General features: G+C 35.7%; 1 protein-coding gene across 1 annotated transcript in view; it reads left to right on the forward strand.

Annotated features, from left to right (window-relative positions):
• Positions 1 to 26,862, forward strand: part of KPNA3 (karyopherin subunit alpha 3) — a 104,601-nt gene that overhangs the window by 26,896 nt on the left and 50,843 nt on the right. The window contains exon 2 of the mRNA XM_047723352.1: positions 22,360 to 22,404. Coding sequence (XP_047579308.1) covers positions 22,360 to 22,404 — 45 coding nt within the window. The remainder of the gene's footprint in view (positions 1 to 22,359; positions 22,405 to 26,862) is intronic.

The following is a 26,862-nucleotide window of genomic DNA, read 5'->3' on the forward strand; positions in this document are numbered from 1 at the left end:
CAATGTTGTTAAGATTCAGATTCATAAGCTGTGAGTCTTTGAGAAAAAAATCACTTAAGAAATGTCATCTTTTCTGGGAAATTCCTCTAATACTCCAGGGCAGAACCAGTTGGTGTTTCTAGTGATCACAAACAATGTAACCCATACTTAAAGGCTAAGAAAAGATTGAAAAACAAATTGTAGCCAACACTGTTCTAAAGTGGAGTATCTTTTAGTGGAAAAAATATGTATCTAGAATTCTATGTCCCTCTGCAGCTAAGTCGTCCTTTTCAGTCTGCATCCATCCCAGGAGGTGTTCTCTTCTCAATATGCAGTCAAGGACCTTTTAATGGCTTTCTGCCATAAAAATCCCGTGTTCAGGAATAGTAATAGGATTTAAAATGGAAAATACAAAGAGATCACAACCTGTAGAAAAGGAAAATAAACACTGATGACTACCTACTTTGTGATACAAACTGTGCTTTTGTTAATGTTTATTCTCATTTAATTCTCAGAACCATTTTTTAAGGTAATTTAATATCCTACTTTTGAAAGGTGCTATTATCTATGGATAAGATAAAAACAATGGGTGAGACAAGATCAATGAGAAAAATGATAAGCTCCGTTTTGAATATGTTAAGAGACTTGGGGTTTCTTGGGGAGTGATACAGGAGGCACTTCAGCTCAGGAGAGAGTGTTGAGCTTAAGTTTTAAGCTGCTCAAATTCCCAAGGGTGTTGGTTTTTCAGAATATACCAAAACCTGTTTGTTTACAAATACAGCAGTTTATTTAAAGTATGCTGGCTAGGGCGCCTGGGTGGCTCAGTGGGTTAAGCCGCTGCCTTCGGCTCAGGTCATGATCTCAGGGTCCTGGGATCGAGTCCCGCATTGGGCTCTCTGCTCAGCAGGGAGCCTGCTTCCCTCTCTCTCTCTCTCTCTCTCTGCCTGCCTCTCCATCTACTTGTGATCTCTCTGTCAAATAAATAAATAAAATCTTTAAAAAAAAAAAAATAAAGTATGCTGGCTAAAGGGAGCCATAGTTGACAGGATGATTCAAGTCTGGTGTCTGAAATTTACATCAGCTGCCTTTCCTCCTCAGAAGCTAAGCTTCCTTATACATTCTTTCCCTGTCCTCACCACACATTTTATTTTTTATGGATAGCATCTTAATTTGTTTTAATTCTGCACAGACTGATCAGCTGGAGTAGATAGTCGCTTTAATTTTTAACTAATTTTGTATTTTGGTGGGGGGGCTTATTCTTGAAGTCTTCAGATATTAGTAGTACTGTTTATCAACAGTATTTGTTATATTTATTTAACAGCTTATCAACCAAAAGTAATGGTTCATTAATCAAGATTGTGTGGTACTGGCATAAGGATAGGCATACAAATCAATGGAATAGAACTGAGAGTCCAGAAATAAACTTTTACATTTACAGTAAATTGATTTTCAAGGGTGCCAAAGCAATTCAACAGTAAAAAAGTCTTTTCAACAAATGGTGTTAGAACAACTGAACTGGATATTCTGATGCAAAGGAATGAAGTTGGACCCCTACATTACACTATAAAATTAACTCAAGGGCGCCTGGGTGGCTCAGTGGGTTAAAGCCTCTGCTTTCAGCTCAGGTCATGATCCTAGGGTCCTGGGATGGAGCCCCGCACTCAGCAGGGAGCCTGCTTCCTCCTCTCTCTCTCTTTGCCTGCCTCTCTGCCTACTCGTGATCTCTGTCAAATAAATAAATAAAATATTTTAAAAAATTAACTCAAAATGTGTCAAAGACCTAAATGTAAATGTAAGAGCTCATCCATAAAAAACTATAGGAGGAAAAAAATCTGTTCAAATCTTTGTGATCTTGTATTAGTTAGTAGTTCTTAGCAACAACATCAAAAGCAAAAACAATCATAAAATGGATAAATTGAACTTCATTAAAGTTAAAAATCTTTGTATTTTAAAAGACAACATCAAGAAAGCAAAAAGAAACCCACAGAATGGAGGAAAATATTTGCAAATCCTACTGATAAGGGACTTATATCTAGAATATATGAAGGACTCTTAAAAAACTCAATATTAGGGGTACCTGGGTGGCTTAGTCAGTTAAGCCTCCAACTCTTTATTTCATCTCAGGTCATGATATCAGGGTCCTGGGATGGACCTCTGTGTCAGGCTCCCTGCTTGTACTCATGCACACATGCTCGTCTCCCTCTCTCTCAAATAAGTAAATAAATCTTAAAAAAAAAAAACAAAAAATCCTCGATAATTAAAAGACAGCCCAATTCAGAAATGAACAAAGTACTTAAATAGACATTTCTCCAAAGAATATATATAAATGGCCAATAAGCATGTGGAAAAATGCCAAGTATCATTGATCATAGGGAAATATGAATCAAAACCACAATGAGTTACCATTTCACAAAATGGATTTCACAAAATACTAGGATGGCTAAATAATAAAAACAGATATTAATAAGTGTTGGTGAGGATGTAGTGAAATTGAAACTCTTGTCATTGTTGGTAGCGTTATAAAATGGTGTAGCCACTTGGGAAAACAGTTTGGCAGTCTCAGAAGGTTAAACGTTAAGTTACCATATGACCCACTAATTCCAAGTCATATGCCCAAAAGAAATAAAACATATGTCTCCATAAAAATTTATTCATAGTAGACAAAGAGTAGAAGGAATCCAAATGTCTATCAGCTGATGAATAGATAAATAATATGTGGCATATCTTTATAAGGGATTATTATTCAGCAGTAAAAAGGACTGAAAGCTAATTAAAAAGCTAACATGGATAGGGATGCCTGAGTGGCTCTGTTGGTTAAGCATCTGTGTTTGGCTCAGGTCATGATCCCAGGGTCCTGGGATGGAGCCCCACATTGGGCTCCTTGCTCAGTGAGGAGCCTGCTTCTCCCTTTGCCTGCTGCTCCCCCTGCTTGTTCTCTCTCTCTTTCTGACAAATAAATAAAATCTTTAAAAAAAAAAAAAAAAAGCTAACACAGATAAACCTTGAAAACGTTACGCTGAGCAAGAGAAACCAATCACAGAAAACACATACGGTATGATTCCGTCTATATGACTATCCAGAAGAGGCAAATCTATAGAGCCAAAAAGTAGATTAATGGTTGTGTAGAATTGGGGTGGGAAGGAGGGTAGAATGGGTGGGGGTGACTACTGCAGGATATAAGGATTCTTTCTATAGTGATGAAAATAACTCAAACTTATTTTGGTGATGGTCACACAACTCTGTACTAAAAGCTATGTATACTTCAAATGGGTGAAACATATGGTGTGTAAATTATATCTCAAACCTGTTATGATACAAAAAAGAGTAGTGGTTCCATGATACATTGACTAATTGCAACCTAGACTATATACAGGTAGAAAAAACAATATACTGTATTATTTTAAACACTAGATATAAATATTTCTCTATATTTAAAGATTATATGTTTCCTATTGTGTGTATTCTGTCTGTGACCCTACTGAAAAGTTACACTTTAATATATTTCAGAATTCATCAGGAAACAAATCCAGATGATTCAGTTATTTATATGTATTTATATGTAGTTGTTAATTGAAGCCACAGAAATATATGTGACATGCTAGGTAGAGTGAGTAAATGAATAGGCCTACAGGATTGTAGACAGAACATAAGGAAGAACAACATAGATGAGTGGAGGAAGAAGATCATAGAGGATGGTATGGAAGTTAAGGAGGTGAGAATGAATGGTTAACTGTTTTTCTGCAGAGATGCCACATAAGGATTGTGTTCCATGAATAGAAGGTTGCTGATGATCTTGGCAATAGCACTGTCAGTAGAAATTTGGTTGAGAGTGGACTAAGTGAATGGAAGTGAAGACAGTATAGACCACTCTTTCAAGAATTTAGCTAAGGAGAAGAAAATGTAGGGTAAGGAAAGGCTTTTAAAAAAATAAGATGAAGGAGACATGATGATGGGAAATAGAGGTTGAAACATGAAAGAGAGGCAATAATTGATGAAGTAAGGCCCCTAGGAAGATTAGAACAAAGACAAGCATCTCTTGCTCTGTCATTTGTGATAGGATAAAAGGTGACAAGGTTGTCAGGGGATGCGGGTTATTAGGGATGGGATTGGGGAGGAGATTTGGATGTGCATGATGGGAAGTTGAGGGAATTGCTATTGATGGTTTCTGTTTTCTTCAATAGGAGACCTGGTCTTCTGTTAAAAAGAAGGAGAATATAGAGAAGGGGGGTTGAAAGCAGTAGTTTTTTGTACAGAATCGAAGACAACCTGGAAAGATTTCTGAAAAGCATTGAGATCTTAATTGAGATTAGAGACCTGGAATTGGTAATACCCATAATGGAGGGAGGTTGAGTCTTTTTTTTTCTCTCTCAACAGCACTTAGCAGCCCAGCTTTTAGAGTGAGAACTGAAGTGACCCAAGGTGAGCTTTTTGCCAGGGCAATAAGCTAGAATCACAGGGGCCAAAACTGTTTTAAGTATGAAGTATGTAAGAAGGAAGTGAAAACAAGAGAGGATTGATAAATTGGGAGAAATTGAAGGAGTTAGAGATTAAGGTAATCTTTCTGGATCTAGGTCGATCTTTTGAATGGCTAATTAATGGAAAATTGTTCAATGCCTTAATTGGCTCTAGGGAGAGTTTTGCTGCTAGGGTCAGAGATTTTTCAAATTAGAGAACACTGTACAGGTTTTTAAATTCATCATATTAAAATGTTGAGCATTTCATAGTTTTTGAATGAAGTGTAAAACATCTAGAAATTATCCTAACTGGACAGGCAGCTCTGTGGCTGGTTCTTGATTGCTACAGAATCTTGAGTCATGGCGAAACTGAAATTTAGGAAAAAAGAAGAGCCTCGGTATGCCCCTGACCAGTCTCTTGAACTGGATTATTTGAAAAGTTGTTGAAGGTACCAGGGATATTGTCAAGGCTTGGTTTGGGGAGGAAAATTGAGCTAGCTGCTAGAGTCTTCAGTGAATATGAGGGAGATGGTGACAGAAGTGAGAATGGACACAGGAGGATATGTGGCTAAATGATACAAGCCTTTTCCACAACTGGGTAGAAGCAGTGGTCTTGCAGTGGTATAGAGATAGATAAGATGTTGACCTTGATATATGTAGAATATGGGAGCATTAACAATGATGATGAAGATAAGTAACATTTATTGAGGGCTTTCTATGTCAGACATTGCCCCTGTAATTCACAGTTAGCATGAATTTGATGTATTTGTTTCAGTAACTCTGAGGTATTGTTATTTTATTTTATTTTATGTTTTACATATCTTTTATGTAAAATATGTTTATTTTATGGATAAAGAAACTGAGATATGCCAGTGATATTCCTAAAATATCATAAAGTTTGCATGTGAGGGAGCCAGGATTTAAACCTGCTGACTCCTAAGCAGAGTTTCTAACCACCATGTTGTGCCAGCAGCAGTGAACTAAGGTAATTTGTCTAAAATATATGTATTCTATGTGCATTGAGTAATTTACATTGTTTATAAATATCTTAGAGAAAAATTGTTCAGTAGAATTTTTTGATGCTTTCTGATTGGTGATTGTGTTGTTAAATGTTTTATGGACATATCCTAGAGTTGTACCCTAGAATTGTGATTCTTAATAACGTGGGTCCTGGACTAGTAACATCATCCTGAGATCTTGTTTGAAACAAATTCTTAACCCTTACTCCAGACCTGCTGCTCAAGAAATTCTGGGAATGGAGCCCAGCAGTCTTATAACAAACCAGGTCAATTCCGATGCAGGCTAAAGTTGGAGAACTAACCCAGAGCAAAGTGTAGTATGAGAAGGTGAATCAGAGTTTGAATTAGATGCTTAGAGTAGTATTGAGATTGTAAGCGTTTTTCGGATCATATTCTATGAATTGAAATCTGATGGGGAAATATTAGCTTTAGTTTATACTTTCCATGGCTGCATTTGGTATGTTGATGCTAGACTCAAGTGAGATGAGAGGGAGAATGTCAGTGGATCACAACTATTGACAACTCAAAATGCATATTAGTACACATCAGCAGTATTATTTTCTTTCCGTTAAACATTTAAAAATTATGTAATATTTGATATACAAAAATAGGTAATGTCCATACAAGTTTTGAAGCAGTAAGAAAACAGACATTCATGAATCTAATCAATTTACGAACTAGGACAAAAACGCCTGTGTTTTCCTCTCTGATCACACTCCTAGGTCCCTACTGGAAATAATTCACTGTCACAAATATATTTAAGTCATTACTTTGCTTTTCTAGATTTACCATACATGTCTGTGTCCCAAAATAATAGATAGTGTTTAGTTTTGCTTGTTTGTTTTATAAAAATAATATGAAATACTCACATTTATGAAAAAGGGTGGGGTTTTTTTTGTACTTTGTTCATGTAATGTTACATCTCTGGATTTGTTCATGTAGCTATAGTTCATTCCTCCTAGCTGCTGGGTTGTACCTCACAATTAATTTACTCCCTCTTGGTAGATATTTAGGTTGTCATATTTTTGGTTTTTTGCTATCACAAACTGATAATAATGTCAGAAACCACTTGCATGTGTCTCATGGTGCATATATGCAAGAGTTCCTGTAGAATTATACTGTGGTATAGAATTATGTGCCCTTGGTGTTTTTCAGCCTTACCAGATTTTTGCCAAATTGTTTCCCAAAAATGATTGTACCAACAGACCTTTTATCAGTTGTTCTGCATCTTTATGAACACTTGGTGATATTATACCTATTAATATTTGGCAGTCTTAAGTACAAGATGGTATCTCACTGTGGTCTTAATTTATTCTTTGATTAATAAGGTTGGCTGCCTTTTCATGTTGGCCATTACCTTTTATGAAATTCCTTTTCTTGTCTTTCTCTTGTTTTTTCTGTTGTCTTATTGTTGTGTGAATACTGTGTATATTCTGGGTATTTATTCACTATTTGTGCTCCAAATATCCTTCCAGTTTGGCTTGTCTTTTCACATTCTTTGTAGCATCTTTCAAAGAACAGAAATTCTAAGTATTAACGTGTTCTTTTGGTTTTAGCATTTTTTATGTCCTCCTTAAGGAATCTTTGTCCACCCAGGGATCATAAAGATAATTTTCTTTAAAAATTTAAAGTGTTGCTTTTATAAGTGTTCAAACAATCTGGAATAGATTTTTCTGGATGGTGATATAGTAGGAATCCAGTTTCATCCCCCGCCGCCCCCCGCCATGGATAATTATTTGGCCCAGCACCATTTACTGAATAGTCTATTTTTCCTAGTGTTCTGCAGTGCCATCTCCATCATATCAAATTCCCATATGTGTTTGGATTTTGGGGGAGTTCTTTTCTGTTGGTGAATTTAATTTTCTTCTTTAATGTGTATATACTTTTTACATGCCTTTAAAATTTCTCACTTTTTAAAATTATAGCTAAACATAGTTAGTAATTTACCATTAAATATCCAGTCAGTGTTAAAACTTCCCCAGCTGTCTTGTATGTAATAAACATGTGTGGATTAGTATCCAAATAAAGTCCACTTACTGTGACTGGTTGATGTGTTTCTTAAATTTTTTAGATCTGTAGGCTCCCACTCTATTTGCTAAACCACCCCTTTTTTGCTTTGTTGCCTATTGCTAGAGAAATGGGGTTATTTTGTATTTGGCTTTTTGTAACCCAGTGATGTTTAGTATGTCTTTCTATTCTCTATATTTCCTGTAAATTGGATATAGGGGCTCGATTTGGTTTGTTTATTTGCCACAATTGACTTATAGATGGTATTATATACTGTTTTTAAAAAGAAGATTTATTTGTTTGTCAGAGAGAGTCAAACAAGGGGATTGGCAGGCAGAGGGAGAAGCGGAGTCCCTGCCGTGCAAGGAGCCCGATGCTCATGACCTGAACCAAAGGCAGACGCTTAACCAACTGAGCCATGCAGGTGTCCCAACTTTTTAAAAAAACATTTTATTGAGATACAATTCACATACATTTCACATACCATATAATTCACTCATTTAATGTGTATTCAGTGGAGTTTTTAGTATATTCAGAGTTGCACAACCATCACCACAGTCAATTTTAGAATATTTTCATCACCACAAAAAGAAATGTTAGGTGTCTGGGTAGCTCAGTCATTCTGCCTTCAGCTCTGGTCATGATCTCAGGGTCCTGGGATCAAGCCCTGCGTCTGGCTCACTGACCAGCATGGAGTCTTCTCCTTATACCCCAGCCCACGCACTGCACATGCTCCCCCCGCCAATGAATAAAATCATGAAAGAAACATTATGCCCTTTAGTAGTTCCTCCCCATTTCCCTGTCCTCTCTAAACAGCCACATTCCCCAGACCTAAGCAACAATGAATCTACTTTCTATCCATAGATTGTCTGTTCAGGGCATTCATGTAAGTTGAACCATGTAATACGCGGTTTTTTGTGACTGGCTTCTTGCACTTAGCATAATGTTTTCAAGGTTCTTGCATGTTATTAGTATGTGTCAGTATTTCCTTCCTTTTTACTGCTGAATGCTGTGCTGTAGTATGGCTATATCACATTGTATTTATCCATCAGTTGATGAAGGTTTTGGTTGTTTACTCTTTTTGGCTATCATGGACAGCATTGCAATGAACATTCGTGTATAAGTTTGTGTGCAGACATATGTTTTCCTATCTCTTGGGTATTTACCTAGGAGTAGAATTCCTATCAAATATTGATTTGATGTTTAACTTTTTGAGGAACTGCCAAACTGTTCCAAAGTGGCTGTGCCATTTTACGATCTCAACCGGCAGTGTATGAGTTTCAATTTCTCCACATCTTCAGCAATAGTTACCTGTCTGCATATTTTATCCATCCTAGTAAGTGTTTGATTTTAGTTCTGATTTGCATTTCTCTGACAGCTAATTTTGTTGAGCATCTTTTCATGTGCTTATTCACCATTTGTTTATCATCTTTGGAGAACTGTCAGTTCAGATCCTTTGCCCATTTAAAAAATTGTGTTGTCTTCTTATTGAATCAAAAGAGTCCATTATATTATCCTAGATAAAAATCCCTTATTGTGTATGTGATTTGCATATCTTTTCTCCCGTGAGATGGCTTTTTAGTTTCTTGGGTATTATGTATTTCTACTAGGTGGTACATAATGTCATGTTCTCTCTTTTTGTGATACTAGCAAGCCTTGATGATCATTGCCTAGATCCATTAATTTATTAACTGTTGTAAAGTGGTAGTATTTGAATTCTATCATTCCTTTTTTGTTAGAATTCTGAGTTTGAAGTTAATATTTCAGCACATTGAAGGTATGATTTCACCGTTTTTGGTTTCCATTGCTTTTCAGAAGTTAGTTTTGTCATATATTCCTTGAAACATGGATGCCCAGTTGGTGGTAGTCTTAGATTATCAGCACAGTACTAGGTTTTGTTTTGGTTTTTGCTTTTGGGGCTTTTGTTTGTTTTGTCCCAGAGATATAGTTTTCAGTTTTCTAGCTCTATAGCCTCTTGAAAAGGGAATTTTGTATCCTTTTATACTCTCCTACTTCCTTTGTCCTAAATAAAATGTATACATTTGCTTCAGTTGGCATACTTAGAAAAACAGAGTTCCTAGCCCAGGGAACAGTATATAAATACCCATACTACAGAGGATTTTTAAAGGAACAGGTTTATTGAGATACTGTTTGTGTATATCATATAATTCATTCATTGTTAGTGTAAAGTTTGATTTTTAATAAGTTTTTACAATTGTGTTACCATCCCCTCGGTCCAGTTTTAGAACACTTCCATCACCCCAAACCCTGTCCTTTTCTGAAATTATTTATTTATTTTTATAAAGATTCTCAACCTGTGGTTGACATAGGCTTCTTTTTTTTTTTCCTCTTACTTAAGATTTTATTTTTAAGTGATCTCCACAGCCAACATAGGGCCCAAACTTAAAACCGGAGATCAGGAGCCACATGCTTCACAGACTGTGCCAGGCTTTTCATAGCTTTAGAACCACCTGAAATTGCATGTTAACAATATGTTGTATAGGTCCTGTGTTTTGAAAAAGCAAAATTTTAGTAAAATGACAGTTATGAATTATTGTCAAAACCAAAACCATTGAGTGTATCTTGTTAAAGTGAGTCCGAATTGTTCCTGTGACTAAAAAGGTTTAGGAAAGAAAAAGATGGGGATATGCTGTTTAAAAAATAAAAATAAATTAAAATTACAATTTTATAATAAAGTTATAGACCTGTAAAATATAGCCATTTATAAGGCCCATCTGTAGTGAATATAATCAATAGAGAAATTTTTTAAAGTCTGTTTTCAAGCTGTTGTGTTTTAAAGATAATCTGTTTTTCTCTGGCTGTTTTCAGGATTTTTTACTTTTATTTTTGTTTTTTCCTTTTGTGTCTTGCAGTTTTACTGTGATTTCTTTTTATTTTCCTGCTTAATGTTGTTTGGCTTTTTAAATCTGTGGTTCAGTGTTTTTCATCAATTCTGGAAAGTTCTCAGCCAATGTCTCTTCAAATATTTTTTCTGTGCAATGTCTCTGCTATCTTTGTGAACCCAAATAAGCCCTGTTTTGTAACGTCTTACTATACCTCTATGTTTCTTATCCTTTCTTCTGTAATTATAAAATTTGTGCTTCTTATTTTTCATTATTGATCGTTTCTTCTTACTTGCCTTACGGTTCACTGAATCTCTGTTAAACTCCATCAAATCTACTTATAAAACCTATCTGTTGAGTTCTTAATTTTGGTTGTAGTACTGTATTTCAACAATTATTTTTCATATCTCAAAGTTCTTTTGGTCCTTTTTTTTTTTTTTCCTCCTTCCAGATCTGGCTCTTTCTTTTGTTTCTTTTCTTTCTTCTTTTTACAGTAATCTCTACACCCAGTGTGGGGCTCAGACTCCCAACCCCAAGATCAGGAGTTACATGCTCCATTGACAGAGCCAGCCAGGTACCCCTAAATCTGGTCATTTCTGGTAATTTCTTATGGCTTGCTTATAATTTCTTTTTTTTTTTTTAGAAGATATTTTATTTATTTATTTGACAGAGATCACAAGTAGGCAGAGAGGCAGGCAGAGAGAGAGGAAGGGAAGCAGGCTCCCTGCTGAGCAGAGAGCCCGATGCGGGGCTGGATCCCAGGAGCCTGGGATCATGACCTGAGCCATAGGCAGAGGCTTTAACCCACTGAGACACCCAGGCGCCCCTATAATTTCATTTTTCTGTTCCTTGAATATTTGTTATAATTATTTTATATTTTGTAATTTAATTTTAGTATTCTGAATCCAGGGAGGGTGGACCTGTAGTCCTAGTTGTCATTGAATCTATGGTTATGACTCTCTCTTTTTTTTTTTTTTAAGATTTTATTTATTTATTTGACAGCAGAGATCACAAGTAGGCAGAGAGGCAGGCAGAGAGAGAGAAGAGGAGGCAGGCTCCCCGCCGAGCAGAGAGCCCGATGCAGGGCTCCATCCCAGGACTCTGGGATCATGACCTGAGCCGAAGGCAGCGGCTTTAACCCGCTGAGCCACCCAGGCGCCCCTCTCTCTCTCTTTTTTAAAGATTTTATTTATTTGAGAGACAGAGATAGCAAGGTAGAGCTTGAACAGGGGAGAGAGGGTGAAGGAGGCTCCCCAGCATGGAGCCTGAAGTGGGGCTCTATCCCAGGATCCTGGGATAATGATCTTAGCTGGAACCAAATGCTTAACTGACTGAACCACCCAGGAGCCCCATGACTCTTAAGTGGTTTATTTTCTTGTATATTTGGTGACTTTTCCTTAATCCTGAGAACCTGATGGAACTGCTTTTTAGCAGAAAAGGTTTGCATCTGTTGAGGAACAGTGCATTTTGGCCATCTTGAGAGTTTGGGCTAAATGAGAAGTTCAGGGTGGTGGTTTTTTTTTTTTTTTTTTTAAACATTTTATTTATTTATATGACAGAGATCACAAGTAGGCAGAGGCAGGCAGAGAGAGGGGGAAAGAAGGCTCCCTGCTGAGCAGAGAGCCAGATTCGCTGAGGGGCTTGATCCCAGGCCCCTGAGATCATTACCTAAGCCGAAGGCAGAGGCTTAACCCATTGAGCCACTCAGGCACCCCAAAAAGTTTAGTTTTTTAACCTGGACTTAATTTTCTGTTCCCAGTGTGAATAGATTATTAACCTCATACTTTCCCTTTCACATATTTGCTTTTGACAACTTGCCCCATGGTGAACTTTACTGACTTTACTGACTTTTGACAACTTGCCCCATGGTGAACTTTACTGACTTTACTGACTCCTTTACCCCCTTAGTACTTATGTGAGTTTAGCAATGCATTTAAAACGTATTTCTTCCGTTACGGCTTGGATCCAGTTTAATGAAACAGAAGACTTCTCAGAAGTATGAGGTCTTCCAGAAGTGACATATTTTGTTACTAGAAAGATGTATGCATAGTATTTAAAATAAATACCATTATTGCATTTCTCTCTCTCTCTCTCTCTCTCTCACACACACACATACACCCTCACCCCTGACCCTAACAATAACTTCTTTAAAACTAACAAAGTATCCAATTGTTCAAATTTTCAGTTATCTCAAGTGTTACATATTTTTGGACTGTTTGTTTGGATCAGTATCCAGATAAAGATCTGTAGCCTTACTCTGAGTGAATTTGAAGTCTCTTTTTAAAACTATAATCTTTTTTTTTTAAATTCAACTAGCCAACATATAGTACATAATTGGTTTCAGATGTAGAGTTGAGTTATTCATTAGTTGCATATAACATCCGGTGTTCATCATATCACATGCCTTCCTTAATGCCACCATCCAGTTGCCCCATCCACTCACACCCACCTCCCTCCAGCAACCCTCACTTTCTTCCTTATAGTCTCTTAATCTATAATCTTTTAATCTCACTTTTTTTTTTGCCATTTATAGTATCATTTAATGTGTTTATTTGCCCTCTGTATTTTCTGTAAATTGATAGTTGAATCTGGAGGCATTATCAGATTCAGATTATTTTGGGCAGAGGGGACAAGAGTACATCATATGTGATGGTTTTCTCTTCCATCAGGATGGCACATAGTGTGTGATCGTCTCTCACTGCAATGCTGACAGCCATTGAGGAACATCACCTAAATTTATTATTTACTAGGAGTTGTAAACAGTGATATTCTAATTCTGTCCTTCCTTCTTTATTAGCTGGACTACTATTTTAAACAGAAACTTCCCCTCATTTATTAATTGGTTACGTTACCCTCATGATAAAATTTGTTTAGGTAAAGGCAAAATTTGTGCTTGATTCTCTCCATTTATCAGTTTTCAGAACAATGAAGTGGTTCATTAGCACCTTCCAGTGATGACCAGTTGGGTTTGTTTTTTTTTTTTTTTTTTCATATTCTGAATTCATGAATTGAATCATATGTATGATTCAGCTCATTGTGTTGTTGTTTTTTTACGGTTTTATTTATTTATTCAAGAGGGGTAGGATGGGAGGAGCAGAGGAATAAGGACAAGCCCACTCCGTGCAGAGCTCAGAGCTTGATGTGGGGCTTGATCTCATCACGCCGAGATCATGACATGAGCCAAAATCAAGAGTTAGATGTTCAACCGACTCAGCCATCCCGGTGCCCCCATAGTAGTCATTATTTTTATTGATACACTGATTGACCATCCTTAACCAATTGGAGCCCCTTCAAGGTAGATTTTGAGTGTTTTTGACATATCTAGGAATTTTAAGTACACTGATAGAGGAATGTTTTTAAAATGATATATTCTGCATGTATTGGTATTTCCGATTCGAGTTCAAGACAAAAAGAAGGGTTTTACTAAAGAGCTTCGACCATATATCTCTATCTCCTTTGTCCCAGGTTGAAATTCCTTGTTTTCTTGGATCAGGGTTGGTAGAATTAGAATATCCTATTACTACTAATTTCATCTATTCCAAATACTTACACAACAGTGTCAGAATAATAATCTCAATACTGTAACCAGTAGTAGGATTACTGAAAATGGTATAGTTTCTTTTTTTATTTACCTTGTCTTTAGGGTTGACTGGGAACATACAAATTACTGTGTTGAAAGTTATATGGGATAGTGTAACTGTCACCAAGTGAATATACATTTAGATTAATTAATTTTTAAAATTCTTTTAGGAATTGCTTTTGTCATACTTATATGTAATTCATTTTCATATAGGTCTGAAATCAAAGGCTGCCTGGTTTCCTTTAGCTCTTTACCCTGTTTCCTCCCTATTCTTGTACATTTTTCTATGTGATCTGCTTCATTTACTATTTTTTAGTTTATTTTTGGTATTTTGGAAGGTTTGTATATTTGTTACAGTGGTTAACTTTATTTAGTCCCCCTGTTTTTTAGTCATTATTGTCTATTGATTCCCTATTATGTGCATGATTGAATTTGATTGTGACCTCTTTTTTCCCTTTTCCTCAGCATCTGATAGGAAGTATATCCTTTTTTAAAAAGTTTTTTTTTAAATTGACCATTATTTTGAGATATATATTGACATGCAGTTGTGAAACGTAACATAGATATATCCATTGTACCCTGTACTCATTTTCCCCAATGGGAACGTCTTGCAACACTCTAGTAAAATATTGATATTTATACAGTCAAAATACAAAGCATTTCTATCACCACAAAGATCTCTCTTATTGCCAATTTGTAGCCATGCTCTCTCCTTTCCACCCTACCTCTCTTCAACCCCTGACAACTACTAATCTCTTCTCCATTTCTGTAATTTTGTTGCTTTAGGAGTGTTATTTAAATGGAATTGTATGGTATGTAACCTTTTGGGATTAGTTTTTTTTTTCTGTTAGCATAATTCCCTGGAGATTCATCCAAATTGTTCCTTGTCTGAATAGTTCCTCCCTTTTTGCTGTTGGGTAATATTCTGTGGTGTATATATAGTTTGTTTAAACTGTGAAGGATATCTGGGGTTTTTCCAGGCTTAGGTTTTTATGAATAAGACAGGTATAAACGTTTGTTTACAGATTTTCTGTGAACATAAGTTTTCATTTTTCTGATACAAAGTTCTAGATGTGTGGTTGCTGAATACTATGGTGTTTGCATGTTTCATTTTTTAAGAAACTGTTTTCCTGATGGCTGTACCATTTTACAATCCCACTAACAATGCACGAGCTTCTACATATCCTCATAAACATTTGGTGTTGTCACAATCATTTATTTTAGCTGTTCTGATAGATATGTAGTAATATCTCATTGTGGTTTTAATTTGTATTTCCCTAATGGCTAATAATATTGAACATCTTTTTTCTTGTGCTTATTTGCCATCTGTATATCCTCTTTAGGATATACACTTCATTTCTTTTGCTTATTTTCTAATTTAATTAACTTTCTGTTGGGCTTTGAGAGTTCTCTATATATTCCAGATACTAGTCCTTTATTGCATATGTAGTTTGCAAATATTTTTTTCTGTCTCTAGCTTGTCTTTTCATCCCCTTCCCATGGAGGCTTTCTCAGAGCAATGTTTTTTAATTTTGATGAAGTCCAACTTACCAGTTATTTCTTTTTCTTTTTCTTTTTTTTTTAAGATTTTATTTATTTATCAGAGAGAAAGCACAGGCACGCAGAGTGGCAGGCAGAGGCAGAGAGAGAAGCAGGCTCCTCACTGAGCAAGGAGCCCGATGCGGGAATCAATCCCAGGACCCCGACCTGAGTCTAAGGCAGTGGCTCAACCGACTGAGCCACCCAGACGCCCCCATTTCTTTTATGCATCATGCTTTTAAGGTCAAATTTAAGAACTCTTTGCCTAGCTCCAGAACCCAGAGATTTTTTTCTGAATGCTTTATAGTTTTACACTTAAATGCGATACATTTTGTATTAATTTTTGTGTAAAATATGAGACTTAAATTGAGATTTCATACATTTTGTCTAGCAGTGTCTACCTGTTCTAGCAACATTTGTTGAAAAGCCTCTTTCCTTTATTGAATTGCTTTTACCCTTTGTCAAAAATCAGTTTGAGCATATTTATATAGGTCTATTTTTTTTTTCATTCTGTTCTGTTGATCCACCAGTATCACACAGTGTTTATTATTATAGCTCTGTAATCTTGAAATTGGACTGGTCCCTCCCACTTTATTCTTCTTTTTCAAAAATTGTTTTAGCTCTTCTAATTACTTTGCCTTTCTGTATAAATTTTAGAATATTGGGGCGCCTGGGTGGCTCAGTGGGTTGGGCCGCTGCCTTCGGCTCAGGTCATGATCTCAGGGTCCTGGGATCGAGTCCCGCATCGGGCTCTCTGCTCAGCAGGGAGCCTGCTTCCCTTCCTCTCTCTCTGCCTGCCTCTCTGCCTACTTGTGATCTCTGTCTGTCAAAGAAATAAATAAAATCTTTAAAAAAAAATTTTTTTAGAATATTATTTTCTGTATCTACAAAGAATGCTGCTGGGATTTTGAGAGGAATTGTGTTAAACCTGTGTATTATTGTGGGGAGAATTGAAATATTTATACCATGTTGAGTCTACCAATCCATGAACACAGTGTATCTCTCAATTTTTTTTGATCTTTGGATTCTTTCATCAGTGTTGTGTAGTTTTCAACATGTATGTCCTATGCATGTATTGTTAGGTTCATACGTAAGTATTTTTTGAGAGATTATAAATGCTACAGGGTGTATTTTTAATTTTGGTACCCATGTATTCATTGCTAGTATATAGACATACAATTGATACTTGTATTTTTATGTTGTATCCTGTGACCTTGTTGAACTGACTTCTTATATCTACCTAATAAATCACTGGAGTTTTTTTTGTTGTTTGTTTTGTTTGTTTGTTTTGTTTTTGTTTTTGTTTTACTAATAATGTCCAGAGGCATTTTTCTTTCTTTCTTTCTTTCTTTCTTTTTTCTTTTTGGAAATTCATTCATTTTTTCTGATGTATTTTGGTTTCGGTTTCTCTCAGTTAATGTCCCAGGAATCAGTGTACTCTTTCAATATTTCATTTAAAGACTTCTAGTTGTAGGACTTTTTTCTCTCTAATTATAGTTTTTGGTATTTGCTTTATTTCAATGCTTTGGTTTTATTCTTTGAAGTCTTCTTATTGTATGGATATAGCATCTTTGCTTAGCTTTATTGTCACTTTCATTCTAATATTTTCACCTTCCTTTATTTATTTATTTACTTGATTTATTTACTTGATTTTAAGTAATCTCTACACCTGGTGTGGGGGTCGAACTTACAACCCTGAAATCAAGAGTCACATGCCCTGCTGACTAAGCCAGCCAGGTGTTTCTCACCTTTATTTCTTTTGATTAAAAATTTATTTGCACATTCTTTAATCTCTTAAGCATTATCTGTTGTGTATTCAATCTTATAACTATTCTTGATTAGGTTTCCTTTCTGAAATAATTTTTTTTCTTTTACTTCAAATTCTTTTCTGATTTCTAGCACCTGGTCTCTGAGTTTTTTGCATTCTGATTTGAAATGTTATTTCACGTTTTCTTGGATTAAATTTTTATCTGTTTCATAGGTATGGCTTTTTGGTGGCAATCTTTTAGTGTCAACGTTCTGCTCCTTATTTTCATTTTTTTTTTTAAGATTTTATTTATTTATTTGACAGAGAGAGAGGGGGATCACCAGTAGGCAGAGAAGCAGACAGAGGGAGAAGGAGAGGCAGGCTCCCTACGGAGCAGAGAGCCTGATGGGGGCTCAATCCCGGGACCCTGATATCATGACCTGAGCTGAAGGCAGAGGCTTTAACCCGCTGAGCCACCCAGGCGCCCCTATTTTCCCTTTTTTTTTTTTTTTTATGGCATGGAATTTGATCTCAACCCTTTTGTTGCTCGTTTATAATAGGTTTTCCTGAACTTTTTGGAGCAAGGGATTGGTCAGGATAATTTTTCTAGCTTTACCACTCTGTCCTCCCTTCTTCTGTTGATTTTTACAAAGTGGTAAGAAATATTTAGCTTTCTATGTTCTGAGATTGTCTCTTTAATTAACCCACTTTTGTCTGATACCTCCTTTTTTTTGCTTCATTGTGCCTGTCTTGCTCAACTGAGATTCTTCTCCCAGAAGTTCTTTTCAGTGTAGGACTTTGTCCAGGAAGGGAGTCTTCAGTCCTTAGTTTTTGAGTGTAGAGCCTTATACCTTACAGTGTTGGTGTATACAAAAGAGCTTTTCCATTTGTAGCTATTTGCATATTGCCTCTCTAAACTCTAATGATTTACGATTTGGGGTTTTTCTGACCTCAAGTCCTTCAGTTACCTACCCTATTACTTGAGCTCTTCTGTTTCCTTCTGTGTATACATGCTATACCATGTGACTCCTTTAGTTGACAGTTTAACCCAGATCCTGCTTGTATTTGAGAATTCGTGGGGATACCCTGTCACTTAGCCTTGTAGATTTTGTCCATGGGATTTGGGTTTGGCTGTCCTGGTGACTGTTTGTGTGTGTGTGTGTGTGTGTGTGTGTGTGTGTATGTGTGTGTGTGTGTGTTTCTCTTTCAGGGGAGTTTATAGAAGATAAAAAACTTCATTGAGAACTTTTATTCAAGAGAAAGACCACACAAGTAGACTAGTTAGGAGGCTATTGTGGCAATCCAGGTGAAATAACGGTGACTTAGTCCAGGATAATGGCAGTTGAGCTAGAAGGGTTGAATTCTAGTTTTGGTGCCTTGTTGGGTGTCAGAGAGTGAGAGACTGTGCAGACATGGATGATCTCCTAAGATTGGGGCTCTTACAGCTGTTTGGATGCTGATAATTTTTCCCAATACTGGGAATATTCATGTAAGAGTAGTTTTTTGGGGGAAAGGGTTTTTTTGGGAGGGGAGGAGGAAAGGGAGCAGCTATTAAGGGTATTTGTAAGCATCCTAAATGTGAAGTCTTGCAACAGTCTATCCCCAAACCACGTATAGATATATTTCATTTCTTCAGGGAGCTTTTTCCTGATTTCCTAATCATGTCTCCTTCCAACATTAAACTTTATTTTCCTATCTTAACATTTAACACGTTTTTTTTTTTTTCATTTAACTCGTTTATATTACTGCTTATCACTAATGTGTTTTTCACTAGACTGACTGTTGGCAAACATTCTCTTAAAAGGAGAGAAGGTAAATACTTTAGGTTTTGGGAGCCAAGAGACAAAAATAGGTATATTGCATGGATACTTAATATCATTTATAATACAACCACTTGAAAGTGTCAAAACCATTCCTGTTCATTCCTACAGACAACAGCCCAAGATTTGGGGCACAGGCTGTGGTTTACTGACAACTGTACTAGACTGTAAATTCTATATTTGTCTCCCAGTTGCAGGCATATTGCCTGGTCCATTTTAGATGAATTCAATGAATTTTTGTTGAGTGAGTGAATATAGTACTTACATATTTGAGATCAGTCAAGAGGGCTGAACTAAGATAGATATTTGAGAGTGGTCATCAAATAGTCATTGAAAACATGAGAGTAAATGAGATCACTTGGGAAGAATGTTAGGGAGGAGAGGGCCCAAGTGGAGCCTTTTTCTGTAATTCAGAGAACAGAACGCGTCATGACTAATTCAGTGGTACTTTTGTCATATACATAGTGGTCAGTCCCTGTTGCTGATTGACCTAAGCCATCTGGCTATTTTACATGCATATGGTTCTTTTGGGTGAGTAGGAAGCCTACTCACTATTGTGACTATTAGAGATAGGTGAAGTAATAGATATTTTTTCCTTAGAAATTTTACTACCAGTGAGTTATGTTATAATAAAAGAAGCTTTAGAATTCTGCCACTTATACAAACATGTGTTAGCAAGCAATTACCACCTTGCAATAGAACTTAAACTATAAGCATATACCACAAAGAACTGATTAGGACTAGGTGACAGAATCTTCTAAGAAAGGGTGATATATAGGATCAAAGGGAGGCATAGATGCAAAAACTTCCCTGAAGACAGACTGCTGGACTTGCCAGATTCTTAAACTGCAAATAGACAAGAATCAGGCACATGTACAGTATTCCTAGTCAATCTATATATCTTGCACAGTTCCATTTCAGCAATAAATAAGTTATTTCCAACATCTCTTATACTAATTAACAAACCGTTGTCTAAATTCAGATGTTGATATTCGGAGCACTTACTTAACGGGGAGCTAACTTCTGATATGAATGCTTCACATGCTACTAACTTACTTTGAAGTGTGGAGTCCTAATTTAGGGAACTTTCAAAGTTGACTCACCACTCCTATTGATGCTGAAGTATTTTTTTTTAAAGATTTTATTTATTTATTTGACAGAGAGAGATCACAAGTAGGCAGAGAGGCAGGCAGAGAGAGAGAGGAGGAAACAGGCTCCCCGCCAAGGAGAGAGCCCGATGCGGGGCTTGATCCCAGGACCCTGGGATCATGACCTGAGCTGAAGGCAGAGGGTTTAACCCTCTGAGCCACCCAGGCGCCCCAATGCTAAAGTATTTTAATGTGAATTACAGTACAGCATTAACTTGATCATATTTTGTAAGAGATATGTTGCCTAAATCTTTTTTTGTTGTGTGCCTATCATCTTATTAACAGTTCATAAATAATTAAGTGTAGTAGTTATTGCAATGAAAATATTTTTCCTTCTCAGTTCTAGTAACAGTTTGATTAGATATTCATATAGGCAAATTTTATCTGTAGTGCAGTTCTAATCTTCAAGTAAATCAGGACAGTTTAGAGTTATCAAAATAACATTGGTATTTGAAAATTGCTCCACGTTTATTACCATTCTACATGATGAATTTATACACGAAGCAGTCTGTGTATTCATCATATTAAAATCAAAACACAGAAACATAGAATTAGATTCAAGATTGAACCCTACTAGTGATAATAGTTTTATCAGTGCATCATTTCTTCACATTAAATGAATGCCACTAATTTGAATTTTGTTTGGCAGTTTTGTTTACATTTAATATATATATATATATATATATTTAAGCATAAGCTAAATCTAGGTTAATATTTCAGTATATTTAACAGACTTTGTAATTTGATTTTCATGGGATTTTTTTTCCTAAAAAGAGAATTAATTTATCATTCCCATTTACAAAAACTTGATAGAGATACCATAACAAAAGAATTATTAAATAAAATAGTACCATACTGAATCTGGCAATATATTAAAATAATAATATAACACAACCATGTAATCTTTATGTAGCCTTTAATCCAAAAATTTAAGGATTTTACCATACTTATATGTGTAATAAGATAATCCATCCTATCAGTACATCAGGGGGAGAGAGGCTATCTGATCATTTCAGTCATTTCTGGTAAGACCGGGCCTGATAGAGCCTCGCTGTAAACTTAGAAGGACTCTTTGCCTTTTGATGCAAAATATCTATCCCAAATTTATATCCCTTTTCATGTGGTTTTAAGGCCATTACAATTAAGTCTTTTACCTTTTTTTTTAAAGAATTTATTTATTTATTTAACAGACAGAGATGACAAGTAGGCAGAGAGGAAGGCGGGGTGGTGGGGGGGAAGCAATCTTCCCCGCTGAGCAGAGAGCCCAATGCGGGGCTCGATCCCAGGACCCTGAGATCATGACCTGAGCTGAAGGTAGAGGCTTAACCCACTGAGCCACCCAGGTGCCCCAAGTTTTTCACTTTTTAAAAAACATGAATCATTTGAGATAGATTTCATCAGTTGCAAACGTCAAAAACCAACTGTGGCCAACTTAAGCAAAACCATAATTTATTGGAAGAATATAGGTAGTTCATAAAATGAGTAGGGACACCTGAGAACTGGGACTAGAGCAACTCCAGGATATAAGTATTATTCATTATCTTGTCCAGATATTTCCTTTGGAAATTAATGTGCTGCCCCTCTTTTTTTTTTTTCCTTTCCACTTTGCTCAAGGTTCAGAGTCATGGGGGTGAAAGCTCTGCTAGCATGATTTCAGTCTCATGCCCTATTCAAAACTAGGAGAGAATGAGATACTTTAATAGGAGTTCGATCAAGGCAGTCCACAGCGGAAGGTATATAATTCCCCAGAGAAACCTGGGTGCAGTTAGACAAGGGGAATGGATTCTAGGCAGCCGAGCCCCACCTTCAACTCCCCCAAAATTAAAAAACTCCCCACAAGATTAATCAACAGATATCCAGTAAAATAGACAGGAGTTTTGGCTTTTTAAATTCCCATGGTTCGTTTAAAGTCTAAAACTGATCAGTCCTCAATCCTTAACAATGAATTACTTCCAGAAAATTCTATATATTAAATGCCTTAGACCTTAATTTTTTTTTATTGTGTTATGTTAGTGATCATACAGTACATCATTAGTTTTTGATGTAGTGTTCCATGATTCATTATTTGCATATAACACCCAATGCTCCACGATTTGCATCAACATGGACAGAACTTGGGGGGGGGGGATTATGCTAAGTGAAATAAGTCAAGCCTTAGACCTTAATTTATCTACTAGCAGTATCAATATTCAGTACTTATGTGTTCTTTATTTTTCCTTTTAGACAATGAGAAGACACCGGAATGAAGTGACAGTTGAACTGCGAAAGGTAAGGGTGATTGCATTTAACAGAAAGTAATTAGGAGGTTTTTCTGATTTTAAAACTCTGTATAACTTGAATAGTGAAAATTTTATAGCAAATTAGTGGTCATCCCTAAACCACACAGCATGAAAATGTATCATTAAATAGTTAAAATGGTATTTACTTAAAACAGCTTTCAATTATTGAGGTACTGTGTTCTGTGTGAAGTATTTTAGTGCCTGCATTGAAATTCTCACATCTGGTGAAATTAGATACTCTTCTGTTTCGTTTTTACTTTTTTTCTCAAGATCCTCTCTTTCTTTGGGCTGTGTGCTAGACAGGATTCCTCTACCTTTTTCATGTAAAAGTTACACAAACTTGTTAAAGATACTTTAGAAAAATAGAAGTAAAATAACCTTTTATCTTACCAGTTAAATGAAACTGCTGTTAAAAATTGCATTTTCTTCTTTTTTTTTTTTGAGGACTTTAGAATTAACCTTCATGAGATTGTGTATTCATGCAAGCTCATTTTATTTGAAGCTAGTATTTTAATTCCCAATCAAGAAAGTATACATAACTCTCTATATTACATGTACATTAAAAAAATAGATTTTAAAATTTATATCTAAATCTTTGTGTTCATCTTAGATTAGCTTCTTTTCTTGATCTTAATTCACTCCTGAAATTTCTATATTAAATTACCATCTTGAAACTTTTCAATTTTGGAGAAAAGAAAGGTCTCAATTCTGAGAGTAACATACTCCCAGTTACTAAAACTATAAATAGACTTGTGCATTTATTTATTTAGTATTTATTAAATACCCACTTTGGGTCATGAATTTTTACTCAGCATCAATATTAAGCTCATTGGTATTTAGTTCCTGAAATTCATTTTCCTAACTCCCGATGCGCCCTACCCCCCAGTCTTTAGTAGAATTGAAAACTGCTAGCTAATTCCAGTGTTCTTGCAACTTAAATTCTTCAGAGATACTTACAGATTAATAACGGTGATTTGGCAATCATATTTTCAAGTTTTTTCAGATCCTTGTTTCATTTGGACCAGAGAAGTAAACTAAGCCTTAGTTTAATAAAGAGAGTGAGGTGAGCTCCTTGCCAATCTTAACACGTCAGACCTAGCTTCTTTTTTTTTTTTTTTGCTTTTTAACTTTTTATTAGCATAGAACATACATAGAAAAAGGTCAATACATCTAAGTGTACAGCTTGATGAATCTTCACAAAGTGAGCACATCTGTGTAATAAGCTCCTAGATCAAGAAAGAGAACATTACCTATATTCAAAGGCTCTTTCCCAGTTATCCTTTCCCCCAGGGGTAAGCATTATCTTGATTTTTTAATATTATAGATTATTTTGCATAGTTTGAACCTTATATAAATAGAACAGTAAGTGTCCTTTTATGACTAGTTTTTCATTTGTCATGTAAAGATCATTCTCCTCAATAGAGGCAGTAGGAGTAAAACATCTGTTAACATTATACCAACTATCCCCAGATGTGAGCCTTTATTTTCCCTTAAATTGTCATGCTTGGAAAACAACTCTAAAACTTTGTGTTGGTCCTGGTATTATTCAGAATCCTCCTCTTATTTTAAGCTTTTTAGCTCTTCTAATATGCTTATAAATACAAGCTATTCATTTGTATTTATATTTGGCTGTTTGTTCCTCCTTCTGTAGTTGTGCTGTCTTCTGGACTTAATTTATATAATTAAATTTCTTGCTTGTCAGAATGCATCTTTTTAAATATCCATTTTGGTTACCTTAGACTCCTCTTATCTCTTCTTTTTCTCTGTAGATAACATTATTTCCTTTTCAGTCACCACAATCTCCTAGAAATCCTTACAGAAGGACCAAAAATGAAATTAACTAAAGAAATCTCAAGAAATTCCTTACTTCACATTTCAGAATTCCCTGGTTAAGCAGCAGAATGTGAACCATTCCTGAAACAAATCGTAAACTTCAGACAAAGCTTAATTGATTGTGGTGATTCTACAGAGGTGTGGAGAGCCCTCCAGGAAAAGATTCCTTTTTATAGCCAGTGTCTGTCTCTACTTCTAGTCTTTCTTTTTCTATAGCTCCATTGGGAGAAAATCAGAGCGTTGTTGTTTCTGATATTGAGATTCTTGAAAAATACAAGAAAGCTAGTTTCCCATGATTCATAGATGAACTCTACCATTTGCATTAGATTGTAATATTTTAAAGTGAGGGTGATAATCACACTCCCCTACCCCAGGTACTCTGCAATGTCTCTCCGAGACTATCCCTAAATGCCTAGTCAAATTCTGGTCCAATAGTTGGTACTTGCTAAATGCCAATATTCAAGAATTAAATTGATTATGATATCTTAAAATTTTCTATATATTTAAATCATTTATTGAACTTCTAAAAAATCATTTATTGAATTTTTAATACAAATACTATAGATACAAAGCAGTACTATTTGAAAGTCTTAATCTGTGACAAATTAGGGAGCTTGTTTCAAAATATTAAACAAGGAGCTTCTTCCTTTACCAAAAAATACTTCTGCCTAAATACATAAATAATGGAACTACACAATGTGTTTAGTTCGTTGTTGATTTCTGGCACAAGCTCCATATCTTGTAGCAGACCTGTAACAAATTGAGAAATTTTAGCCAGTCCATGGATCATACTTTGAATAACACTGATAGTGCTCTGTCAAATTGAGAGTGAGATCTAATTATTAATATATACTGTTTTTACTAGCCTTACATTCTTTTTAAAAAACTTTTTTGCCTTCTTTTACCTCTTTGATATCTTACTTTCCTATTTAAGTGGGTACTAATGCATTGGCACTTACACAGAAGTCTGTACTTCTGTTTTATATCATATTGTAAACAGAGTTACATTAAGAGTTAAATAACTTTTCTAAAATCACACAGCTGATAAACGATAGCTGAACTCTTAATCATTATCCTATAATGCCTCTCAAAGTAAATGTTTGTTGAGTGAATAATACCTCATGAGTTGAAAATCAGTCCAAAACTTACTACTGGCATTTTTAACTTTAGCACGTTATATTAAACTTTATATAATCTTCTCTTGGTGATTGATCAGTCAGATAGTTCATTAGGATTTTATTGTCATTAGATCTGGGGGTAGGGCTGCTTAAGTTCTTACATAATGAAAAACACCACAAAAATGCCCTATTGACTAATCAGATACAGTATAATTGTTTTACTTGTTTGTACTTTTAGTAAAATTTTTTTTTTTAAGATTTTATTTATTTGTTTGACAGAGACACAGTGAGAGAGGGAACAGAAGCAGGGGGAATGGGAGAGGGAGAAGCAGGCTTTCCACTAAACAAGGAGCCTGACATGGGGTTCAATCCCAGGACCTTGGGACCATGACCTAAGCCGAAAGCAGACGCTTAACGACTGAGCTGCCCAGGCGCCCCAGTAAAATATCTTTTTAAAAATAGCCTGAATTGTCTTATGTCAACAAGATAATAAAGTTCATATGATCATATCGATTAATACGGAAACAAAATCCAGCACTCATTCCTGATAAAACTCTCAATAAATTACAGATAGAACTTGCTCAACTTGCTAAAGAACATCTGCAAAAAACCCTACAGCTAACATCATACTTAATGGTGAAAACTGAATGCTTTCCCCCTAAGATCTAAGAACAAGGCAAGGATGTCTACCCTTATTGCTCTTACTTAGTAGAGTTCTGGCAATTCTAGCCAGTGCCATAAGTCAAGAGAAGTAAATAAAAGGCATTAGTTTAAAAAGGAAAAAATAAAACTGCCCCTGTTTCTAGATGACATGATAGTCTATATAGAAAAATCTGAGGAATCTACTACAGAAAATCTCCTTGAATTAAGTGAGTTCAGCAAGGTCACAGATTACAGGAGTAACATATAAAAGTCAATGGCTTATATATGTTAACAGTGAACATGCAGAAATCAAAATTATGAATACAATACTATTTTTTAAAGATTTTATTTATTGATTTTAATTATTTTAAATTCAGTTAATTAACATATAATGTATTATTGGTTTTGGAGGTACAGGTCTGTGATTCATCAGTCTTATATAACACCCAGTGCTCATTACATCACATGCCCTCCTTAATGTCTATCATCCAGTTACCCCATCTCCCCACCTCCTTACCCTCCAGCAACTCTCAGTTTCTTTCTTATGATTAAGAGTCTCTTATGGTTTGTCTCCCTCTCTGGTTTCATCTTGTTTTATTTTTTCCCCTCTCTTCCCCTATGATCCTCTGTTTTGTTTGTTTGTTTCTTTTTTTTTAAAAGACAAGGATATCATACATCCTGCTTTTTTAAAAAAAGATTTTATTTATTTATTTATTTGTCAGAGAGAGAGAGAGATAAAGAGCACACAAGCAGGCAGAGTGGCAGGCAGAGGCAGAGAGAGAAGCAGGCTCCCTGCTGAGCAAGGAGACTGATGCAGAACTCGATCCCAGGACCCTGAGCTGAAGGTAGTGGTG

The sequence above is a fragment of the Lutra lutra genome, chromosome 3 (assembly GCF_902655055.1).
Source record: "Lutra lutra chromosome 3, mLutLut1.2, whole genome shotgun sequence".
Taxonomy (NCBI): domain Eukaryota; kingdom Metazoa; phylum Chordata; class Mammalia; order Carnivora; family Mustelidae; genus Lutra; species Lutra lutra.